The sequence below is a fragment of the Ascaphus truei genome, chromosome 11 (genome assembly GCF_040206685.1).
Source record: "Ascaphus truei isolate aAscTru1 chromosome 11, aAscTru1.hap1, whole genome shotgun sequence".
Lineage (NCBI taxonomy): Eukaryota > Metazoa > Chordata > Amphibia > Anura > Ascaphidae > Ascaphus > Ascaphus truei.
This window is the reverse complement of record NC_134493.1, coordinates 39777366-39802653: the sequence shown is the minus strand read 5'-3', so window position 1 is coordinate 39802653 and position 25288 is coordinate 39777366. Positions and strand designations below refer to the sequence as shown.

General features: G+C 49.1%; 1 protein-coding gene across 3 annotated transcripts in view; it reads left to right on the top strand.

The window, feature by feature from the left end:
* The first annotated feature begins 1269 nt into the window (after positions 1–1269).
* LMF1 (lipase maturation factor 1) overlaps positions 1270–25288 on the top strand; it is a 224404-nt gene continuing 200385 nt past the window's right edge. The window contains exons 1-2 of one of the 3 annotated variants that reach the window (XM_075565782.1): positions 1270–1613; positions 13456–13466. In XM_075565782.1, coding sequence (XP_075421897.1) covers positions 1285–1613; positions 13456–13466 — 340 coding nt within the window. In that variant the 5' untranslated portion in view covers positions 1270–1284. Of the gene's footprint in view, positions 1614–13455; positions 13530–25288 lie in introns of all 3 variants that reach the window. The other 2 variants (XM_075565784.1, XM_075565785.1) reach the window with 2 other exon arrangements.

The following is a 25288-nucleotide window of genomic DNA, read 5'->3' as shown; positions in this document are numbered from 1 at the left end:
AGGCAGGGATTGCCGCTTTAAATCTCTCCTGTGCTGAGCCTCGCAGAAGCAGCCCGACAGGAGGAAGAAATAGGCAATGCAAAAAGAGGGACAACTCATTACCAACCTGCCCCATTTCCCCCCTTAAAAAAAAAAAAGCCCAATTAAGTTTCGCTGAAATGGATAGAATGGCATCGACCCAACTCCACTGGCTAGGGGCGGAAGTTATTCACTGGGAAGGGGCTGATGAGACTTTAATCTGGGAAGCTTTCCTATTGTTTCAGCGGCGCAAGCTGTGAGCTGGAGAGCAGGACCCATTCCACAAACGTGAGCTAATGCCGAAATGCTGACCATCGCCTCTCGCGGAGGCATCGGTTTCCAGGCTTCTGCGCTGCAATTAAATCCCGCAGGCAGACTGTTCAGGAATAAAAGGGCTTCCGTTTGGCCTCGGTGGGCTGAATTTACAGGGCTAGATAATGTTGGACTGCTGCAGGGAGCAGGACTTTATTAGCAGCAGGAGGTGTTCGGTAGATGTTGTATTCCGCGTTGGTGCCAGGCCTTAAAGAAAACCGTCGTTGCTGTTGAAATACCTGTGCTCTCTGACTTTATAGGCTGCCCGCTCGGACCAGGCCCCTAGTGGAGTCACCTGGAGCTGCTTCCTCCTCTTCCTCGGCTGGAACTGTGTTAAATAGCACTTGGTTACTTAACCCCAAGGGGTGTTCAACTTCAGTCATCAGGACCTCCCCCCCCCCCCAACAGGTCAGGTTTCAGGATATCCCTGCTTCAGCACAGGTGGCTCGACTGAGCCACTGATTGAGCCACTTGTGCTGAAGCTGGGATATCCTGAAAACCTGACCTGTTGGGAGGACTGAAGTTGAGAACCGCTGACTTAACCCTTTCACCACCAGATGGGCCAACACATTGACGGCCATTTTTGGCAGCAACAATGGTCAACGGTTCTGACCTGTACCAGTGTTCCGCGACCAGTACCGAAGTAACTCGGGCCCGTGTAATGAAACGTTGCATGCACTGGATGTATTTATATTTAATTTTTTTTTTTCATGAGGAAGGAATAGCACTTGAAAAATGTTGCTGCCAGAGGGATCTGTTATTCCATGCGAATCCCCCACTGGTTCCGACAAATAAAAATCTAGGGGTTAGAATGTGCCATACCCCCCCCCCCCCCCCTGCCCCCCTCAAGGAATACAGAACCGATGTCCATATGAGAAAGCGGGAAAAGGTATAGCTTTATGGCACGTTTATACCGCGAGGTTGGGCATTGCACACCCCTTACCACTCACTGTTATGTTTGTTTCTGTCTTAGTTGTGGCTTTCTTGGTGGCGCTCCATCAGAACAAGCAGCTGATTGGGGACAACGGATTGCTGCCATGCCGGTTACATCTGCAGAACATCAAGCGCTACTTTGGAGGCAAGATTGGCGCAGATGCCATCAGCTACGCGCCCACACTTCTTTGGTTCTTAGACTGGTCTCATATGGATACCCACTTGGATAACATTGCGTGGGTTGGCCTCGCGATTTCAACCTACATACTGTTAACGGGATGCGCCAACATGATCCTCATGGCCACGCTCTGGATACTTTACCACTCTTTGGTGGGCGTTGGGCAGATATGGTAAGTTTATGAGAGATGGGGCCTGCGACGCTAACCCAATGCCCTGTTCTGTTAGACCCATACACCGTCTGGCCCTTATTCATTTCAATGGAGTTAGATTCTCCTCCAGCACTTGGGGAGCAGCTTCACAGATTAAAATAGGGGCTTATGAGTGTTCCTTAGAAATATCTCATGTGCAGAACTTTCCGAGATGAAGCAGGCAGGCTGGCTTGTGCTGTTATATGAACGCACTCAAGTACAATGTCCTTCGCAATTCTCTGCACTCCCCCAGGAGTCCTGTGGGGGAAACACCTTGTTATAGCCCCAGAGTCCGGTGCCCAGAAACCTCTATGGTTCTATACCAATGGGTGCTCATGCTTAGCGCATGCGTCTGAGGTTTAACCCCTTCGCTGCTTGAAGGGCCTGCCGGGCATAGCTTTTCTGGCAGCAAATGGGTTAAAACAATTTCCTGCTCAGCTGCCAAAATTCTAGATCTTTTACCACACCCAAGATCTACCCGGGGGGGGGGGGGGGTAATAAAACAAGAAAAGGAACACATTTTAAGCAGGATAACATAGAACATTACAGTAGATAAGAGACAGTGGACTGGTCCATTGACTCTTTCAATGCATTGCAGAACCAGGCCCCTTTTGTATCTCTCTACTGTATGCACCTTTACCACCTCTTCTGGGAGGCTGATCCATGCATCTTCTGCTATTTCATTTAAGTACGTACCTGGAATTCGCTAGATCAAATATGAGCTTATTGAAACCTTTTCATCAAGCTTATATACAATAACAATAATTGAGTCTTCCTTCGGGTTAGTAGTGCGTAGGAACCTCTACATGGTAGAGTGTACAGATACAATCCTTTCCCCTAAGACAGGGGTTCTCAACTCCAGTTCTCAAGACCCCACAACAGGTCAGATTTTCAGGATATCCCTGCATCACCACAGGGGGCTCAATCAGCCCATGAGTCAGCACAGGTAGCTCAATCAGTCCCGGCTTCAGCACAAGTGGCTCAATCGACGAAGCCACTGATTGAGCCACTTGTGCTGAAGCAGGGATATCCTGAAAACCTGATTTGTTGGGGGGGGGGGGGGGTCTTGAGGACTGAAGTTGAGAACCCTTGCTTGAAGAGCTTGCTATCTATTGTTGCTGCCTGTACCAGAGCCCCAAGGTGCTGCAACCGCATCTTCCACTCCAAAGTCCACCATCGTGACTCGAGGGCCACTCCTTCATCCGGCTAATAAGATATATTTTGCACAGCCAACAAATAGTATGTGTAACAGTAGACCCAGACGAGTTCCCAGCCCAGAAGTGCCTTGGATTCGTTTTGACAAGGAATATATCAACCAGGAAATTAAGTCTGTGCTGCGGAGTAGAAAACCGAATGAAATGTACCCATTGCAGGCGTTCATTCGAGCGTGATCATGCCTTTCATTACACACTCTGCAACGGGTCATTGGTGAGGTGGGCACATTGTGATTGTGCAAGCACTGTAACAAGCAGCCCTATAAACGACAAGCTTATCAGGGTATCCTAGCAAAGAGATCACTTCATCTCTTTACAAAATGGCCACCGCTCCCCTCCCAGAGTCCTTTGCAGATTGACACCTCACAGTATCCGCTTGCTTAGAGGGCAAATGTTACAGTAGGGTGGACCATGCAGTTCTTGTTGGCTAAGGAGCGCGTCAATCATTTTGTTATTACTTTACTATTGAAGCACGCTATTCGGTTACAGGTTAAATCCACTTTAAAATACACTTTATTTTGTTTACATTTTATTGTACATTTCCATGGAGGATACCATCGAGAATAGCACGGAGGAAAGTAAACCAACCATTCCCTCCTCCAAAGCCACTTGGCTTACGAATAGTTGAGAGCTCCGGCCTAGTCTGTAACTGCTTATTGAGCAGCTTCTGGGAGGTTAGCCCTCCTTTTCAAGGTATATAATCTCCCAGTAAGGTCCCTGTAAATTCACTTTCCACTTTACTTGCTTACATACAAGTATCTTTACTGGTATATACCAGTTTTTAACTGCACTAAGTTACATAAACTAAGCATAAGCTTATTAACCCATTCAAGGTATATTTCACAGAACATTTGTATGCATTTAGCATAGGGACCTGCTACTGAGACGTACCTTGACGTTGGTTAGCAGGCTTGTCATTATTTGATCAAAGGATGTAACCAAAAGTCTCCTTTGTCTTACAGACTTAGGTTTCACTATGTATATTTATTTCCCCATTTATTGTTAGCCCAATGGGAGAAGCGCAGGGATTCACTTTCTGTTTTTTCACTAGTCTGTAAGTAGCTGAAAAGGGGAATCATTTCCTCAACACATCACGGTTCATATACTGTATATACAAATAAATAACGTAGAAATACAGCAGAGGTTTATTTTTTTTGTAGCTAAAATTTGTCCCCCTTGTGGACTGCGCAAATGATGAATGGTGTTTGTTTTGCATGATTTGTGCGTCATTTAACAAAGATGGCAGCGCCTACGCAGGGTTAAACCGAGGTGATACCAATTTACATGGGCTGAAGGATTAATGATGGGCAGTGATTGGGCGGCTCGAGTGTGACGCAGGGAACCTGGTTCAATTCCCGGTGTGAGCTCTTTGTGGCCTTGGGCAAGTCTTCCTGTGCCTCTGGCACCAATAAAATAGATTGTAAGCTCTATGGGACAGGGACTCATTGTGCCTACAAATGTTCTCTGTACAGCGCTGTGTTGCTATACAAGAAAAAAAACATTATTATTATTATTATTGTATGCAGCATTGGAGATTTTAAGGAAGCGTGTTGGTATTTTGCTCTTTTCCTGTTTATTCCTGAACATGTCCTATAGCTCATAAAAAGGCTTCAGTATTCCAGCCCTGGGACGATTGGTCCTGCCCTCTGCTCCCAGCAGATCTTGCCACTGGTGGCATTAGGGCGACCTGGAGCATGCCAACTGCAGGCTGGAAATAAAACCCCAACAAATCCCGACGCACATCGCCATTCAGCGCCCCATCTGCCTCCCCGGGTCTCAAGTGGAAGCAGATGGAACGATGTGCAGCCCAGGGGGCAGAAAGGAGGGAGGAGTGGGGAGTGGGGAGCGGATGAAGGCACCTGACATTATCCCAGACACCCTTCCGCTGCAGCTTTCAAGATTGTTCGCTGATTGAGCATAATTTTGACATTTTCAGCCTTTGATTTTGGGGCCTCTTGTTTGCAGGTGGCAGAATAATACGCCCTCCCCTTAACCCCTTCCCTGCCGGGCAGGGCCTGCAAGCCGAGTGCCAAGTAAAGCTAAGCTGGCAGACCACGACTTTTTGTGCTGCAAATTCCTTTATAGAGGGGTGTTGTACTCCTCGGCATTGTACAATGCGGGTGTGGACCAATATAAAGCACACGAGACGTGTTAGAGCAGGGGTGGCCAACTCCAGTCCTCAAGGGCCCCCCAGCAGGTCAGCTTTTCAGGATATCCCTGCTTCAGCACAGGTGGCTCAATCAAACGCTGATTGAGCCACCTGTGCTGAAGCAGAGACTGAGCCACCTGTGCTGAAGCTGGGACTGATTGAGCGACCTGTGCTGAGGCAGGTTTATCCTGAAAAGCTGACCTGTTTGTGGCCCTTGAGGGCTGGTGTTGGCCGCCCCTGCTTTAGAATATTAACACATTGGGCTTAATGTATTAAGAGAGGCGTGTGCGCTGAAGCAGTTGCATAAGAAAAATTGAAATTTTCCCCCTGTCCGATATATTTCTGAAGTGTATTTGTGCCGCTTTAGAACGTGGCGCGTGCTGCGCTTTGTATTTTTATTCCTGCGCTAAAAGATTTGCACCCCCTTTAAGGTGACCAAGAAAACCCAACACAGGAAACCGCCAAGAAACGTAACGCAAGATGCACTTTCCTTAACACACAGACTTGTGCCGATATACAAATGTGACTCCGCCTCTAACGCTGCGCTGCCTGGCGCAGGTATATTTTGGCACGAGCTGCGATAAAATCCCGAGTCTGCAATGGAATTTGCCCTTGGATACATTTAGCGCAGTGCGGCAGGGAGTGTGATGAGCCCAGTGCGGCAGGGAGTAGGATGGGCCCGGGGCGGCAGGGAGCACGATGAGCCCAGTGCGGCAGGGAGTGTGATGAGCCCGGTGCGGCAGGGAGTGTGATGAGCCCAGTGCGGCAGGGAGTAGGATGAGCCCAGTGTGGCAGGGAGTGTGATGAGCCCAGTGCAGCAGGGAGTAGGATGGGCCTGGGGCGGCAGGGAGCACGATGAGCCCAGTGCGGCAGGGAGTGTGATGAGCCCGGTGCGGCAGGGAGTGTGATGAGCCCGGTGCGGCAGGGAGTGTGATGAGGCCAGTGCGGCAGGGAGTGTGATGAGCCCGGTGCGGCAGGGAGTGTGATGAGCCCGGTGCGGCAGGGAATGTGATGAGCCCAGTGCGGCAGGGACTGTGATGAGCCCGGTGCGCCAGGGAGTGTGATGAGCCCAGTGCGGCAGGGAGTAGGATGAGCCCAGTGCGGCAGGGAGTGTGATGAGCCCGGTGCGGCAGGGAGTGCGATGATCCCAGTGCAGCAGGGAGTAGGATGAGCCCAGTGTGGCAGGGAGTAGGATGAGCCAAGTGCGGCAGGGAGTAGGATGAGCCAAGTGCGGCAGGGAGTAGGATGAGCCCAGTGCGGCAGGGACTGTGATGAGCCCGGTGCGGCAGGGAGTGCGATGAGCCCAGTGCGGCAGGGAGTAGGATGAGCCCAGTGCGGCAGGGAGTAGGATGAGCCAAGTGCGGCAGGGAGTAGGATGAGCCAAGTGCGGCAGGGAGTAGGATGAGCCCAGTGCGGCAGGGAGTGTGATGAGCCCGGTGCGGCAGGGAGTGCGATGAGCCCAGTGCGGCAGGGAGTGCGATGAGCCCGGTGCGGCAGGGAGTGCGATGAGCCCTGTGCGGCAGGGAGTGCGAAGAGCCCGGTGCGGCAGGGAGTGCGATGAGCCCAGTGCGGCAGGGAGTGCGATGAGCCCAGTGCGGCAGGGAGTGCGATGAGCGAAGTGCGGCAGGGAGTAGGATGAGCCAAGTGCGGCAGGGAGCGCGATGAGCCCAGTGTGGCAGGGAATAGGATGAGCCAAGTGCGGCAGGGAGCGCGATGAGCCCAGTGTGGCAGGGAATAGGATGAGCCAAGTGCGGCAGGGAGTAGGATGAGCCAAGTGCGGCAGGGAGTAGGATGAGCCAAGTGCGGCAGGGAGTGCGATGAGCCCAGTGTGGCAGGGAGTAGGATGAGCCAAGTGCGGCAGGGAGTAGGATGAGCCCGGTGCGGCAGGGAGTAGGATGAGCCAAGTGCGGCAGGGAGATCAGTGAGCTTTGCAGCCTAACTGGTAACACCACATTGGTTGTGCATAGCTTACCTGGCAGTGGTCACTTTAACCTCCCAAGACCCCCAGTTACAAAATGTTGATATCATTAGAACTAGAAGTCTCTGTAAGAACAGCAGGTGTGGTCCCGCCTCTGGACCCCCACCCCCACCAGCCCCCCTTTCACACCCTCAGCTGATTCTGAATTTGGGTGAGTTTAATAAAACCTACATAGACAACTACAGCTTCATGCCAACCCAACCGTTTGTTACATTCTTGCTATATATATATGTGTAGCCTATATTGATAATATTGCTTTGATACAGTGTTATCCCAAGGAGGAAATACAAAAATAAATACACACACATATATTTTTAATCCGCTGCCCTCCTCCGCCTCGGCTTTTATCTGGCACGTCTCCTTGGCCCTAGAGACAGAGGTTCCTTTGTTGGATTATTATTTTTTTATGAACGGGAATAAAACAAAAAGGGAAACCGATTATCTCTGGGACTTTTAAAGCGAATGTGAAGGAATCCTAGGGGGTCATCCTTCCTGCAAAGGAAGAGGCTTTGGGGACTTCCTGTTTCACTGGAGGAGAGGGGATCACTTTCAAAGCTTGAAACGAGAGACCCTATTAACAGGTTTGCTGCCAGGGAGGCCTGCGCCACTTTGCCAGGCGCAGTACTCTGGCAGGAAAGGGGTTAATGGGGCCTTTGCTAATTAGACTCCCACCTCCTATGAAAAGGGCAATATCAAGCCATACTGAGTATGACTCCACCTTATCTCGTGGGCATCCTCCGCTTGGAGGGTAGAGACCCTCAAACAGTAATTGCGGCTTTGCAGGTATTACGACGACTGGAACGCACGGCCCGCCCTGTGCCGAGAGCCCGCCCGGCAAACCGCGTCAGGGCAAACCGCATCAGGTAGCCCCTATTTTGGGGTAACGACCCTGCTAGGGGCAATTGGGGCGTTACACGAAAGGCCGCATTGCTGACACCGGTGGTGTACGCAGATACTTGGCATTAGTCTATAGGTGCAGCATGTTCATTTACGTGACAGGTTAAATCAGGGGTGGGCAACTCCGGTCCCCAAGGGCCACCAACAGGTCAGGTTTTCAGGATATCCCTGCTTCAGTACAGGTGGCTCAATCAGTGGCTCAGAGCCACCTGGGCATAAGCAGGGATATCCTGAAAACCTGACCTGTTGGTGGCCCTTGAGGACCGGAGTTGCTCACCCCTGCTCTACATCTTGGCAGGGCGGTAATCTCTTACTCCCAGTTGCAATGGAAAGTTAACACCCTTTCTCTTCCAGAAGTGTATTGCAAAGCAATGTGCTGCTGGCCCCTCTAGCTATTGAAATGGTTAAATGTCCACCATGTGTGCTCTTCAATGGCTCCGGCTGTTTCCTATTTAATGCATGCGGCCATCTAAGCACCCCCTTAACCCCTGCACTGCCGTGCCGTTCACTGGGCAGCAAACAGTGAAAGGGAAATCAGTGGTTACCATTCAGACACTGGTACTGGAACATATTAACCAAAGCTAATTGCCAGACGTAAAACGCAAAGTGAAAAGCATTGGAAATGGTCCACTTCCAATAATCGTGAAACGAGGCACCATTATGCATCGTCGAGCCCTGCTCTGTTTAGCATTTTATTAGATCATTCAGTTTTAATTTCACGTAATCTCTCCCCCCCCCCAGCCTCCTATTTTGGGAAAGTCTCAGGAGAGCTGTATTTTATGCAGAAACCGTGTACACTTTATAGAGGAAAGTTAAGAAACGATCAGACTTCTCACCTCTGTGTGGGGTTCAGATCTGTTACCTTTGACTACTAGTGGATAAATATTAATTGTTGGCTCTTCTCTTGAGGACGTCTAAACTCTTAATAATCCTACCGGGAGACTTTCCCCTCAAAGAAAGAAGGCATGTCATAAATGCAGTTCGTGTCCGGAGAGGGTGTATATACTCTCAGTAATATTGCACTGGTTCTGCACCTGGGAATTTTTGGTACGGTGAGCATGTTTAGTGGTGCTACTCAAGGCATCTTCCAGTGCCGAAAGACAGGTGAGTGGGCCGTAACTTGTCTTGCAGTGCCAGAAGGTGCCCCGTGGAGTAACTCTGCTTGGCCCAATGTCTTTGTTGTACCTGTCTTCATGGCTGCCATTGGAGGGGCGTGGGGCGGGAGAATTACCTGGACTACTGTCCTGGGCCCTGCCAAAGAGGAAGGGGACCAGGCTGGCTGACCCTCTTCCTCCACTGGGCTATCTGAACTCCCCACTCAACAGCCCCCCCCCCCCCCACGCCCTGCTCAATAACCCACTAACCTCCACTCTCCTGCCTCCCTCGCTCAACAGCCAGGAGCAAGACTCGGGACTCGTACCCCTCAAACCTGGTGGCGGGCCTGCTTGTCTTTAATATGGGAGGAAATTTGAGTCACGTCTCTCTGACTCTAGGTGTGCTGGCAACTGTCTCCTACAATGGAGGAGTTTATATTACTTATCTGTTAAACAGTTCCACAGGGGGTGGTGGGAACATTCCGCCGCTTCCAGAGCACAGACCTCATGCCCTATTGTTTCATTCTGTTTTATATTGCACTAGCTGAAAGTGCGAGGAATTCTGAGAAATCAAAAAATACTGAGATTTATCACTGGATCATTTGTATTTCTTAATGCCCAGCTAAAACTGCAACCACTCTGCCCATAATAGTTTCATTGCCCCTGAGCTCCTGAAGTGTTGGAGCGAGAGCCTCCAATGCTGCGTGTGTGTGTGGGACATGGCCCTCTCGTCCCAAACAACAATCTCGGGCTCTTGAAGGACTTTGGCCGCTCCTGTATTTTTGCTAATGTTGCAAATTGACTTTTCAGAGTGACCAAGATTCAGTGGTAGCTTGAGGGTTGTGTGATGGGATGATGTCATCAGCGATGTCATTTTGAATTGTATCCAAACATAGACAAAAACCTGATCCTTGATCTCAGGAATCATGCAAAATTTGGTTACGATATCGTAAGACCGGCGTGGCCAACTCCAGTCCTCAAGGGCCACCAACAGGTCAGGTTTATATAGTAGATTTATCATTTTTGTCCTTACTCCCATAATGTACTGTGCTACAGATTACGGTGGTTTTATATATATATATATATATATATATATATATATATATATATATACACACACACACACATAAAAGCGAATGGATCTAAGACACTGCAGGAATACAGCATTGTATCCCCCCCCCCCCCTCCCCATGCTGTGTTTGCTCCCGAGCCATGCAAGGGTTAAACAAAGCCGGTGTAATTGCAGAGATGAGCGTCCCAGATCTCCAGAATTCCACAACCACAATAAAGTGAATCCAGAAACCAGACAAGTGGTTTCATTTACTACCATTCGAGCTCGCTTCCTTCCCCCTCTGACCACGCTGGGTCTACCCTTAGCGGCAACTCGAACCAGCTGTCAGATACGTTCAGTGCACCACACGCCGGGAGTAATGATGCCTCGCTAATGCTTTTTGGAGCTGAAGTGGCAAGTATTACATTTGACACGGGCAAAAGCATGGTACAGAGCAGGGGTGGGCAACCCCTGTCCTCAAGGGCCACCAGCAGGTCAGGTTTTCGGGATATCCCTGCTTCAGCGCAGGTGGCTCAGTCTTAATCTAACACAGTCTGGAATACCAAAGAATATATTATACATATAAAGGCCCATATTGACTAAGCAGTATTTTGCCATAAGCCACCCCCTGGAGCTCGAGGGCAGCCCATTGACTGGAAGGCGTCCTATAGCAGAAGACTATACCCATAGTGTGTGTCATTTCAATACAATATATAGTGACTTCCTTATAAACTCAGAATAAGGCACAATAACTGTGATTTAGGGTTGAATTGTGAAGCAGCACCTTTTAAAGAATTTCAAAAAGGCTGCAATTTTATAACTACAAAAAATAGTGTCCTTTTTTTAAGTATTGGCAAAAGGAAATGTAATGACAAATTGTAAATAAAAAAAGAAATTTCTCCAGGACCAATATAGTTGGTAGAACTTGGAACAGGACTACAATTCCCAGAATGCTCAGGGATGTGCGGTCTGAACCAAACTATCCTGAACATTTGGGATTAGATGATCGTTGGGCTAAGGCCCCGCTGCCTCAGTCAGCGCGCCCGCACTGCAGACAGGCGGCGCGCTGAGAGGCAAGTGACCGCTCGCTACCTGCGGTCTGTAGGGAGTCTGGAGCAGGAGGGGGCGTGGTTTGCGCGGAGGGGGCGTGGTTTGAGTGGAAGGTCCGTCCGTTCCCCCCCCACACACACACACAGCTGCCCTCCCGCAGCTCCTTCCCTGCTCCCCTCCACTCACACACTCACAGGCACTCACACACACACACACACACAGGCAAATACACACGGGGGGGTGAATCGGAGCGAGGGGGGAAATCGGAGGGGGATCGGAGCAGGGGGGGGATCGGAAGGGGGATCGGAGCAGAGGGGGAAATCGGAACGGGGGGGTGTGAATCGGATTGGCTGCTGGGATCCAATCCTTGATTGGTTCTCTTGCATGCCACGTGACGCGGCACTCGCCGAAATCACAAGCTCCTTGTAGCTCCGGCTGGCTGATGCGTCACAGCACGCAGTCAGCCACGCCGGAAGGAGCCAGCGGGGGACAACCAGAACGGAGGCAAGCAGCTGGTGGCCAGCGGCCGCGCGCACCGCCGGCCGCAGCGGGACCAATGCCTTATATGTAGAGCAAAGTTTCCACAAAGCACCTTGACCCATTGCAATTAGTAAACTTAAAGACTATTTCCACTCTACTTTAAAGCCAATATTCGGTGACCACCCATTGTGTATTTTACACTAATGTGTCTGCTGTGTGCTGGAAAGGGTAATACGTTGACATAATCTGTTGCTGGCCTCTCGAGCATTGAATGCGTTGAGGAGTGAGGTGGTCTAGTTGTAAAAGACGCTTAAATATCCAGGTTCTACTACATTCTACAACAGTGTTTTTCAACCGGGGTTCCTAAAAAGCTTTGGGTTCCCCGGGCATCCTTAAAGGGTTTCGCAGCAATTTTCAGGTCATTTGAAAATTGTACCAAATACAGAAGAATTTAGAATGCATCTGATCTCAGATGCGCTATTAGAGAGGGTTGGGGTTCCTTACAATGCATCTGATCTCAGACGTGCTATTAGAGAGGGTTGGGGTTCTTTACAATGCATCTGATCTCCGACGCGCTATTAGAGGGGGTTGGGGTTCCTTACAATGCATCTGATCTCAGACGCGCTATTAGAGAGGGTTAAAGTTCCGCAGAATTTCACAATATAATTGTACGGTTCTTTAACCCATAAACATGTTGCACATTGCACTCCTTGAATTCCAATCTTGTATGGGACAATATGTAAAAACATTTCGTTTTTTAAATTGATACTATGGCTTAAATATTATCTTTAAAAGCATCAGAATTATCTAAACATTTTTATCTGATGGGCTTCCACTGGATTTGAACCAAGCTGAGGACCCCAGCACCCCCTCCAGAAGACATCCTGGTCCTTAAGTGTTGCTTATTTCAAGAACATACCAAAAAAAATAATCATTAAAAGCTGACTTGAAGTCTGCCTGGATCACTCCGTTTGAATTCCTGCACTCTGGAGAAAGGATTGTATTTCAAAGATTCATTTTATTATAGACAGTCCTAGCATCACTCCAGCGTCCTGCAGCCATTGTTAATGCTGTCTCCTGTCTCTGCTGCTTCCTTTAATGAGAATCTGCCTTGAAAAGCTGAATTGCAATTTCTTGACACTGGGTTGGAAGCTGTAGTATGGTAAGAAGTGGCCCCGTGGTGCAAGCTCTCTCCTCTCAAGTGGGATACACACCCAGAATGCGCCAACTCTTGTTTCGCCGTTAAGTTAGTTTACCACCCAGTCCCTTCAATTTAGATGTCAGATGTGTTGTATTGTTTAACACGGCAAATAGTGTTAGTGCTACAAGTTTGTAAAAGGGGGCGTATTATTGTTAAGGGAAAGTTCCCATTGATTGTGCAGTTGAATAATAATGTTGTGCCTGTAGAGAAAATGTAGCATTTCCTTCTTTGCTGGTTCCCTGAATTTTGCTTCATGTAAGGGCATCCCAGCCCATCAATGAGGGAGACACCGTTGGTGTTTGTAATTCGTGAGGCTGAGTAACATTTCGTTATGGGCCTGGACATAACCAGCTTTACACACTGCTTGGGGAAGTCCAGCTTAATAACAGCTGTGTTCACATCTTTGTTGCTGCATTGCACTGTTTCGAGCAGGGGTGGCCAACTGCAGTCCTCAAGGGCCACCAACAGGTCAGGTTTTAAGGTTCAGCACAGGTGGCTCAGTTAACGACTGAGCCACTGATTGAGCTGCCTGTGCTGAAGCAGGGATATCCTGAAAATCTGACCTGTTGCTGGCCCTTGAGGACTGGAGTTGGCCACCCCTGCTTTACTGGTAACATTTAGTTACACCGTTATTATACAAGTAGAATAAGTGTTTTTGTTATTTCCGATTCACTGTAACCTGGTTCTTCCTCTTTTTTTTGTTGTTGCAGGTATTCCTTTGGTAAGTGACCCTATTGGGCGACAACAAACCTCTTTTGAACCTTTTGTGCTGTGCATTTTCTGGGTATGTAATGCTCCAGTTCCATCCTTCATATACTTTGATATTTGGGTACAAGTTTCTACTCCCTATAATAAACCAATACGTTGCAGTTGGCCAATAAATTGTATACAGAGAGAGAATCTTGTAAGGTTTTCAGAAGTGTCAATAATTGTGGATATGAGAGACTAAACAAAGCGCTCATAATGTCATTTCAGTATCTACCATAACTTTCTTTTATGTATAGGGCTATTCGACCTCAGGTCTCCCAAATATTGCACATACTTCGTTTATAAATCAACAGATTTTATGATAAATCAGTTATAATATGTCTGTAAAGTTGAATAGACCCTCAAAAGTTCTGAACTCCCCAAAGTGAGGTATTTTCATAAATGTTTCTAACAGGTGTGTTAGGTCACTTGCTGCCGAATGCAAATTATAGGATTGCGCAGCGCCTCAATTCCATGTTTGGAACTGTTAGAAATTACATCTCTTATAATAGAGAGGTCCAACATGCTCGTTGACTACCTGTGAATCACACCTGTTGCTAGTCTTTCAAGCATCTAAAGGCTAAATAGTATAATATGTAGATTGAAGGGGAGAGGAGATGTCCTGGAACTAGATTCCATATTCCTCTGTCTTCCCCTTTAGTTATGGGATTCATTTCTCCCTTCTTTAGTTGCCTGTCAGTTTCCCCTGTCCCAGCAGCAACGCTGTATGTAAAATGCAACATTATTGCAACATGTCGTTTACACAGCCTGTGTTGGTTGCCTGCAGCTCATATTCTCCTAGCTGAGAGTGGGCTATTCCTACCCCCCTGTCCTTGCTGACAGTTAGTATAGTCCCACTTCCTATCTAGTGTGACCCTTACTCCTCATTTCCTTTTGACCCTGGACTCTGAGTGAGTAACTGCCTGCTATCACCCCAGCAAGGCCTTTTTGTTTTACACTGTCTCATTATTGATACACTGCACAGCAGACAGAGAAGCCATCTCTCCCCACACTCCATCTACAAGCACCTATCTCCCTTTGTTTTCCCTCAATAAAACCAAGAAAGAGAAAAGGACTTGTTTGTGCTTTGGAAGAGGTGAGACACGAGTTAAGCTACCTGGAGTCATTCATACACCATTCGTGACCCTGGCTTCAGGATAGTAAAACAAAGACCTGTGTTGGGGAATCACACAGCAGCTACTACTCAAAGACTTTATGCTATACAGAATAGTCCCTGCACACAAGGCAGCAGCTTTGCAAACAGACTGTACACACAAACCTAACTGCCTTTTTCTCTGTCTGAGTCCACCCGCTGCTCAGCCCCACAGTGAGGAGCCTACGGACACCTGTAAGCACAGCTACCCCAACGCTGCACGCTGCAGGACACCGCTCGGCACCATCTGAGACAGACGCCCTACGCTGACAAGGTAAAAGACCGCACGCCACACGCACTGGCAAAAGGCCTACACACACCTACAGCATGGCAGAACTCAGAGCCTCACCAGACATCACGCAGGAAAGCGATCTCTCAGATACAGAGACCGCTGCGCATCTGCAACAGGCGCAGGCAGGCGCAAGGCCCAAACGGACAGTCACACTGGCACAAAAGGGCCGCGAAAAATATGAGAGCGACATTGAAGCGCACCGCGCTAAATTAGAGTTGGCCTGGGAAACAACCGCATTGGAGTTACGCAATGTCGTTAGTATTGGCGATAATGCACAACAGCTCGCGCAGGCAATTATTCAAATAAAGTCTGATCACTCGTGCTACCAAGGGCTGTCAGAAACATACATCACCTACTTGACCAGAACCAACACCGGCGAAAGCCTGCAAGAAAGAGACTTACAAAATAACATTGATCTTGCACGTGACAGCCGCGTGCGGGCCGCCATCACAGACGCTCAAAGCGTGAGAAAAGAGCTCCTCCTGGAGACTGCATCGCAGCGCTCAAGCATATCCAGGCACTCATCTAGATCAGCAAGATCAGCGCAGTCTAACGCGTCCAGTGCAAGCACAAACGCTACCAAGGCACGAGCCGCCGCAGAGGCCGCACGTGCCAGGGCTGAATATAGTCGCAGAGAGGCAGCCGTAAGGACAGAAAGAGCGCGCATAGAAGAGGAGGAGCAGAATGCCGCTGCCAATGCCGCTGCTGCCGCGGCGCGTAAAAAGGCCGAATTGGACGCGGATCTAGAGGCACTTAATCAAGAGAAGGAAGCCGCTGCCGCCATAGCCCAAGCCGAAGTCCTAGAAGCAGCTGCGAGACAGGACGGCGGGGAGCTACCGTACAGACGGATAGCCTCAGAGGATCCAGCCCGACGCACTGAAGACTACGTAAGGAGCCTCTTCAGTGTAAACACCAGCGCACCATCTCAACACGGATGGAGCGACTCCACAGATACCGAAGACCTGCTAGGCCCACGAGGAGAAGACGCTGCTCCGTCAATGGTACATGCTGCCTGGGATAGCCACAGCCACAAGAGTGATCCACACGCCAGCGCGCACACGGATGCACCACAACAGGCTCGCAATCCAGGTACACCCACGCGGGAGAAAACAGCCCCTCACACTGGCCAGCAGCCACCACGCATCCACGCCAAGGAAGAGGCGACCGCACAGACCGTCCCAGCAACTACCTCAGAACGGGGCAAACGCGCCGACGTCTCAGGTCTGACAGACATAGCCAAGTACATGATCCGGCGCGACTTGGTGCACGCAGGACTCATCAGCTTCGACGACCGCCCTGAGAACTACCGGACGTGGAAGTTCACGTTCAAAGACGCAATCGACAGCTTGGACTTCTCAGCAAGGGAAGAGCTCAACCTGTTAGTTAAGTTCTTGGGGAACGTATCCAGGGAGCAAGCGCAGAGACTTCGGACGGCAAACGCACATCAACCCCAAGTAGGTCTGGACCTAGTGTGGGAAAGGCTAGAAGAGACCTATGGCAGCCCTGAAGCAGTCGAGGATTCACTCTTCAAAAGAATCGAGAGCTTCCCCAAGATCACGAGTAAAGACTACTCGAAGTTACGAGATCTTGGAGACCTGCTGCAAGAACTGGAGTTCGCAAGGAAAGACCATTCCTTAATAGGTCTCAACGCCCTAGATTCAGCTCGTGGAGTGAGACCCATCCTGGAGAAGCTACCCTTCAACCTCCAAGAAAGGTGGCTTTCACAAGGTTCCAAATACAAAAGGGAGAAGCAGGTTGTCTTCCCCCCATTCTCATTCTTCGTGAGCTTCATCTGCGAAGCGGCAAAGACAAGAAACGACCCCAGCTTCGTCTTAGGGGCGCAAACCACATCCAGCGCCAGCCACCCGAGGAACGAAAGGTCAACAGCAAGGTGCAAGGACTCCAGAACACCCATCTCGGTCCACAGGACGGACGTGCCCCCTACGACCCACGCGAGTCCCAGCCAGACGGCCGACAGGGACAAAAAACCAAGGGACCTTAACAAAGAATGCCCTATCCACAAAAAGCCGCATCCACTTAACAAGTGCTTCGGATTCAGGATGAAACCCATAGAGGAGCGAAAGAACCTACTCAGGGAATGGGGAGCCTGTTTCAAATGTTGTGCTTCCACAACTCATTTATTCAAGGACTGCAAAGAAGCTATGAAATGCACAGAGTGCGATAGCGACAGGCACATAGCCGCTCTACACCCGGAAGCTATGAAGCCCAAAGCAAGCAAAGCCCCTAACCCTCCGACAAAGCAGGGCGGGGAGGAAGAAGTGGGAGACACACCCCCCCCGACGTCAGTAGCATCCAAATGCACAGAAGTATGCGGAGAAGGAGACGACGGTAGATCTTGCTCTAAAATATGTCTGGTAGCAGTGCACCCAGAGGGACAACCCCAAAGAGCCAAACGGATGTTCTATGGACTCTGAGAGACATTGTGGTGCATCAAGCTAACCTAGAGCTGTGCATTCACCTACCTTACCGAGATGGCAAGGACTTAAGCTGGTGGTACCGGACGGTATCCCATCGTTATGTGGACATGAGTTTTGCATGTTATGTTGTATTGCACATATGTTCCACACATACCTAAAATAGTGGTATCTCCAGATACCAGACGGGGAGTGTCCTGGAACTAGATTCCATATTCCTCTGTCTTCCCCTTTAGTTATGGGATTCATTTCTCCCTTCTTTAGTTGCCTGTCAGTTTCCCCTGTCCCAGCAGCAACGCTGTATGTAAAATGCAACATTATTGCAACATGTCGTTTACACAGCCTGTGTTGGTTGCCTGCAGCTCATATTCTCCTAGCTGAGAGTGGGCTATTCCTACCCCCCTGTCCTTGCTGACAGTTAGTATAGTCCCACTTCCTATCTAGTGTGACCCTTACTCCTCATTTCCTTTTGACCCTGGACTCTGAGTGAGTAACTGCCTGCTATCACCCCAGCAAGGCCTTTTTGTTTTACACTGTCTCATTATTGATACACTGCACAGCAGACAGAGAAGCCCTCTCTCCCCACACTCCATCTACAAGCACCTATCTCCCTTTGTTTTCCCTCAATAAAACCAAGAAAGAGAAAAGGACTTGTTTGTGCTTTGGAAGAGGTGAGACACGAGTTAAGCTACCTGGAGTCATTCATACACCATTCGTGACCCTGGCTTCAGGATAGGAGATCTTGGCTTTGCCGTGGAAGAATTGGATGGATGTTGAATGTCTAGTCTTTCCTTGTTCCTCTGAATATGTACCTGTTAAAGGAATTGTTTACATTTTCAACTATACTGTACCTTCCATCCAATTGTTTGAGAGAATATTAACTGCCTGGAGTTAAAGAGATTAGGAGGGGAACGTATGTCGTCCTTGTATTAGTAAGGAAGTGGCAGTGTCATGACCAAATCTTCCTTTAAGCATGAGCTTAACACGTACTGCTGGAGGGCCCTATGCCATCACCCAGTCCTTCCATCAATGCCGTCTCCTGTTTCACCTGCTTTCTGACTCCGTCCGTTTCCTGTTCCCAAACAACGCTTGTTGTCTCTAAGCTTGTCCTGCACACTCTTTGTAGCCAGTGGGACCCCTGTTTTGTTTTTGTCCTTGGATGAGATATTCCCAAAGATCAAGATAAATCAGATGTAAATCCATGCTTGGCTATGCTAGCACACAGGAAAACCACAATATTTTTGAGTTATAATATAGTTGGAACAACAACCCTTCTCATGCTTTTCCTTCATGTAAGAGCGATTCTTTCTCTGCGAGCTTTGAAAGCAGTTGATGATAACTTCAAAGAACAATACAAACTAAAAATTCAGATCCCTAGCTTTGTTAGCGCCTCTCTTCCTGCTCTCTGCAGGAAGAGAGTCTTTTGAAATCTATTTCTTTTCCTTCCCCCCCCCCCCCCCCAAGTTGGATATCACATTATTGCTGTTGTTTAACCACTTAATTACACTAGTTCTGATCAGAAACTCAAATGGGCATGTTCAGTGTGAGTGCTATTTGATATCATTAGTATATTTGAGCGTTGACATCTTGGCGTGTTAGCTATCACAACGCTGGCTAGTATATTTTATAATGGATACACGTATTGAGGTATTCAACTGAGACCCATGCTTATAAGCTTTCTAAACGTTACCTGCTTTTAATGTGAGATCGCCCTGTGATATGAAAATTTTATGGAGCGAAGGTCACAGATAGAATTACTCCAGCAGATTAGTCGGGTGTGGTATTAAAATAAAATACTTTAAATACATCAACTTTATGAATAAGGTATGCAAAGGAAGCGTTTTGCAGCAATGATAAAGCAACACTAGAACAAGGGTTCATGCCTGAAATCAGAGGATGACAAACGAATAGGGCTGAAGTTCCCCATCCCTCCGGTCTCTTGTCCAGTGCCCAGTTGGTCTCTTGTCCAGTGCCCAGTTGGTTCATTGAAGCATTCTGTCTTATGCCATTGATGTGTGATGCATCCTCTCTGCCGGGTGGCGTTGGAACACAATGGAAGTCCACCTTTTTCAGTCCCAATCGCCGCCCATGGCCCCATGGAGGTTCTAACCCTCCTCGTCTTATGAAGCTGTCCATTTGTTGGCCCATGATTGTGGCACGTGCTGGCTGTAGACGTTTGCGTCCCCGGTGTTTTCAATCAGGACAGTACCACTCGCCAGCAGTGGTGAGTTACATATTCCTAGTGACCTGCTGCCCTCCCCACTCTTAAATTCATGCTTTCAAAACAGCTTAATGAGGGGTTTACTGGCCCAATTGGAAGTTTTTATTAAAACCCATTAGTGCGCTGAAGCAGCCTGCCTGAAGGAAGCAATTAGCTAAAAGCAAGTGAGCTTGGAGTTTGCCCCAGTTGCAGCCGAAACAGCCCGCCCCCTCTATTCCCCTTAAACTGTTTCCAGACAGAAACTAGTTCATATCAACGGACTGGCACATTTCAGATGAAGATTTACAGGCTCCTTTGGCTCTTGTAAATGGTGGACACTGGCGTAATACAACGCTAGGATGTATCAGGCACAGTCACATTGCGGCCTGCTTACCTAGAGCAGTGGTGGCTAACTCCGGTCCTCAAACCCCCTCCCCCCTCATCCCCCAACTGGTACGTTTTTAAGGATATCCCTGCTTCAGCACAGGTTGCTCACTCGGTGGCTTAGTCAAAGAAGCAGGCACTGATTGAGCCACCTGTGCTGAAGCAGGGACTAATTGAGCCACCTGTGCTGAAGCAGGGACTGATTGAGCCACGTGCTGAACTGGGATATCCTGAAAACCTGGCCTGTTGGGGGATCTTGTGGACTGGAGTTGAGCCCCCCTCACCTAGAGGAGCAATGAGGCGAACAGAAGTGGAAGTGTATTATCCGGTGATGTTTTACTGACCATACATCTCCGCCTCGTCCCCCTTGTTCATGTCCAGCCAGCCTGAAAGTCACGTAGCTGCGGCGGCCGCCTCCTTACCTGCCACCCTCCTTCTGAACCACAGCATCAAATGATGCCACGGACGTCACCAGCGGGACGTCACACGGCGTCGCATTTCCATGGCCCACATCATGGTTTAGCTGACTTTGTAACTTTGTAGCACACTGTATTGTGGAGTACACCGAATCTATCGGCATGAACCGGAACGCCCCCCCCCCACCCCCCCGAAGAAGTTCTCACAGGAACGAAACGCGCGTCGGGTTTTGATGACGCAGATACCGTGATGTCATAGACGCGACTGAAGAGCTAGGTTTCGGTTCACGCCGATAGATTCAGTGTGTACTCCACAATACTGTGTGTTACAAAGTCAGCGAAACTATGTAATGTGGGCCCCCGGGGGGCAGCCGCTAGCGCTAGTCAGTCTGTTTGCAAAAGGAGCTTGAACTCAGAACCGGCGAATAGTGCCTTATATCTCTGGTGCTCTGGCACTCACCGTAGCATGGTGCTCTGGCACTCACCGTAGCATGGTGCTCTGGCACTCACCGTAGCATGGTGCTCTGGCACTCACCGTAGCATGGTGCTCTGGCACTCACCGTAGCATGGTGCTCTGGCACTCACCGTAGCATGGTACTCTGGCACTCACCGTAGCATGGTGCTTGGCACTCACCGTAGCATGGTGCTCTGGCACTCACCGTAGCATGGTGCTCTGGCACTCACCGTAGCATGGTGCTCTGGCACTCACCGTAACATGGTGCTCTGGCACTCACCGTTGCATGGTGCTCTGGCACTCACCGTAGCATGGCACTCTGGCACTCACCGTAGCATGGTGCTTGGCACTCACCGTAGCATGGTGCTCTGGCACTCACTGTAGCATGGTGCTCTGGCACTCACCGTAACATGGTGCTCTGGCACTCACCGTAGCATGGTGCTCTTGCACTCACCGTAGCATGGTGCTCTGGCACTCACCATAGCATGGTGCTTGGCACTCACCGTAGCATGGTGCTCTGGCACTCACCGTAGCATGGTGCTCTGGCACTCACCGTAGCATGGTGCTCTGGCACTCACCGTAGCATGGTGCTTGGCACTCACCGTAGCATGGTACTCTGGCACTCACCGTAGCATGGTGCTCTGGCACTCACCATAGCATGGTGCTCTGGCACTCACCGTAGCATGGTGCTCTGGCACTCACCGTAGCATGGTGCTCTGGCACTCACCGTAGCATGGTGCTCTGGCACTCACTGTAGCATGGTGCTCTGGCACTCACCGTAGCATGGTACTCTGGCACTCACCGTAGCATGGTGCTTGGCACTCACCGTAGCATGGTGCTCTGGCACTCACCGTAGCATGGTGCTCTGGCACTCACCGTAGCATGGTGCTCTGGCACTCACCGTAACATGGTGCTCTGGCACTCACCGTTGCATGGTGCTTGGCACTCACCGTAGCATGGTGCTCTGGCACTCACTGTAGCATGGTGCTCTGGCACTCACCGTAACATGGTGCTCTGGCACTCACCGTAGCATGGCACTCTGGCACTCACCGTAGCATGGTGCTTGGCACTCACCGTAGCATGGTGCTCTGGCACTCACTGTAGCATGGTGCTCTGGCACTCACCGTAACATGGTGCTCTGGCACTCACCGTAGCATGGTGCTCTTGCACTCACCGTAGCATGGTGCTCTGGCACTCACCGTAGCATGGTGCTTGGCACTCACCGTAGCATGGTGCTCTGGCACTCACCGTAGCATGGTGCTCTGGCACTCACCGTAGCATGGTGCTCTGGCACTCACCGTAGCATGGTACACTGGCACTCATCGTAGCATGGTGCTCTGGCACTCACCGTAGCATGGTGCTCTGGCACTCACCGTAGCATGGTGCTCTGGCACTCACCGTAGCATGGTGCTCTGGCACTCACCGTAGCATGGTGCTCTGGCACTCACCGTAGCATGGTGTTCTGCCACTCACCGTAGCACGGTGCTTTAGCATTAGCTAAGGAAGTGGCTGTAAAACGCAAGCCTAAGGGTTTGTGTACTTAGGGCTTGACCACCCAAGAGATAATCTCGGATATAACGGACATACCCTACATATCACAGAATTACAGACACGCCATACCATCTGGCGACGTTCAGGTAGCCCTTTTTCTTCACACCAGTTTGTTTGCACATACCCCGCCTTACGGGGAGTATTCTATCCTTGAGACGTTTTAGTCTCCTTCACACACTTGTTTTATTGTTGTCACCATTAATACTGGTTCTTAGACCAGCGAAGCTACCCGATTGATGTACACTTGGTGTGTATAGCTCTGTATACTAATTATATGTACATAGAGCATACAGCCCACACGAAGCTGCAACTAAGTATCACCTGTATTTGTAACTATTAGGACTATCCCTGCGATGTAGGGATTCTACTACAGTGTTAGGGGACCACTCTCCGTTCCATTTTGGCATAAAGCGTCTCTGAGGTTTTAACATTAGAATTCTAGTTTCCTCGCCTTTGTCTAATAAAGAACATTAAAACATTATATTATTATTTTTCTATTAGTAGAGTTGGAGTGCTCATAACAGGGATTCTTTTCTCTTCTGTCTACAATATAGAACACTTTATTGTAAGTAGCCAACTCTCTTCTTTTCTACTGGATGAGCCTTTCCACCTCTGTGCCTGTCTCTGTGCCTGTCTCTGTGCCTGTCTCTGTGCCTGTCTCTGTGCCTGTCTCTGTGCCAGTCTCTGTGCCTGTCTCTGTGCCAGTCTCTGTGCCTGTCTCTGTGCCTGTCTCTGTGCCTGTCTCTGTGCCTGTCTCTGTGCCTGTCTCTGTGCCTGTCTCTGTGCCTGTGCCTGTCTCTGTGCCTGTCTCTGTGCCTGTCTCTGTGCCTGTCTCTGTGCCTGTCTCTGTGCCTGTCTCTGTGCCTGCCTCTGTGCCTGTCTCTGTGCCAGTCTCTGTGCCAGTCTCTGTGCCTGTCTCTGTGCCTGTCTCTGTGCCTGTCTCTGTGCCTGTGCCTGTCTCTGTGCCTGTCTCTGTGCCTGTCTCTGTGCCTGTGCCTGTCTCTGTGCCTGTCTCTGTGCCTGTCTCTGTGCCTGTGAGAGAGACAGTACAGTACAGGGAATTATAATATTAAGAGCAAAAAACGTGCTATTTAGGGGTTAACTATTTAGATCAGGTGACAGTTCGTCAAACTTATTTTTAAATTTTGGTTACACCTACATTATCGGTAATATATGTTTTAGGTAATGTCAATAAAGGTTATATTTTATATGTAAGTGGTGTGCATTTAAGTGAATTCTCTACTGAGTGCACTGTCTTGTGTGCTCTCCATTTTTTCTGAATTATAATATTACAATAAGTGCAGCACAATCATTTAGACATCACTTATGTCACCAAAATATACATTGTACTGTGGTGTGTTTACAATAAACCATTTTTAAACAACAACATCGTATTACATTTTATTCCATCTTTCTTTTCAACATTATTATACAACCTTTCCACAAATAGTCATCCTATTGTTCCCCTATTTATAACTAATACTACCTATTACGGATTTACATCCCGGGCAACGCCGGGTATATCTGCTAGTATTACAATAAGTGCAGCACAATCAGACAATAGGAAAGGAAATACCTGCCCCGGAGAGCTTACAATCTAAGTGGATATACCACTTTGTACTCTCATAACCCGGGTCCTTCATGCCGAGCTAGGCTGGAATCACTTTGCTTTACATTACTCGCCGTCACTTTCTACCGCGCTGATTTATGCGTGTCTCGTTAGCCCGTCTGCCGACCTGGTGAGACTCCACATAAGATTGCGGTAATTTATGACCAGTGATTAGAGGCATGTGCATGGCCGGGGGGGTGTTACCCTGCTATAGAAACGTCACCACACTAATTGCCAAGACTGTGCTTGTGCCACCGTCCCCTGCTATAGCAAGCTGATTGTGCCAAGCGGCAGAACATCACACGGCGGCCTTTCTGTGGGTTCTGATGTAATGCCCATGCACACAGTGTAATAGTTTGCACAGGCTGCCATCTGATTACATGGCACGCTAATCAATACACTGTTTAGATTGAGTTATTCTCCATTCTACGCAATAGTCTTGTAGTCATACATACGTTTCATCTGTAATTTCCATGTAAATTACAAATGTAAATACTCTAAATTAAATAAAACCATGAAGCATCAAACACCAAACCCAAGAACACTACGTAGAAGTAACCATGGTTGTTGCTTGTTTCCTTTATTTCTGATGTACAGAATAAAGGATACTGCGTTTGTCTGTGTTTATTTTCTTTTTCCGGTTTATATAAAGGGTTTTTTTTGGGGGGGGGGGGGGGGGGGGGAGGTTTGGCACGTGGAACAATTTGCGCGCTGCCTTCAAAATCAGTGGTGAGAAGTTGGCATCAAGCCTTTTGTCATTTATCTGTTCAGTGTGTTACCAACAAAATCCAGAAAGCTGCTATCCATTTCAAGAGCAGGAACTGCGAGGACAGAGAAATGTTAATTTGCAATGCCCCGAAGCAGCGTACATGCTAAATATTCGGCATATATCAAGACTAAATGGCCTTGTGTTGCTAGGCCCAATTTCCGCAGAAGGGAAGCATGTGCCTGTCCATCGGAGCGCCATTAGGCTCAGCAAGGCCATTACCACGGCTGTTCCTTCCAGGCTGGCCCGGTGGCACCTGTATGGATGTAAGCCATCTGTGCGGAGGAAGTTTGGTTGTCGCGGCAACCGAGCATTAACAAGTACCATGACAAAAGTTGAATGGGCCGAAGGGTCAGCGGAGTGGGTGTGCAGGTCAGCGGGGTCACTTCCTGTTTCCTCTCTCGATGCCTAATAAGACTGCAGAGGAAAATATGCAACAAGTAAACTAGCCCACAGGGCTCTCTGATTACTAATGTGTTAGGCGGCTTCTCTTGCTGAACTGGGGTATGATAGAGTATATAATTTCCGATCCCCTC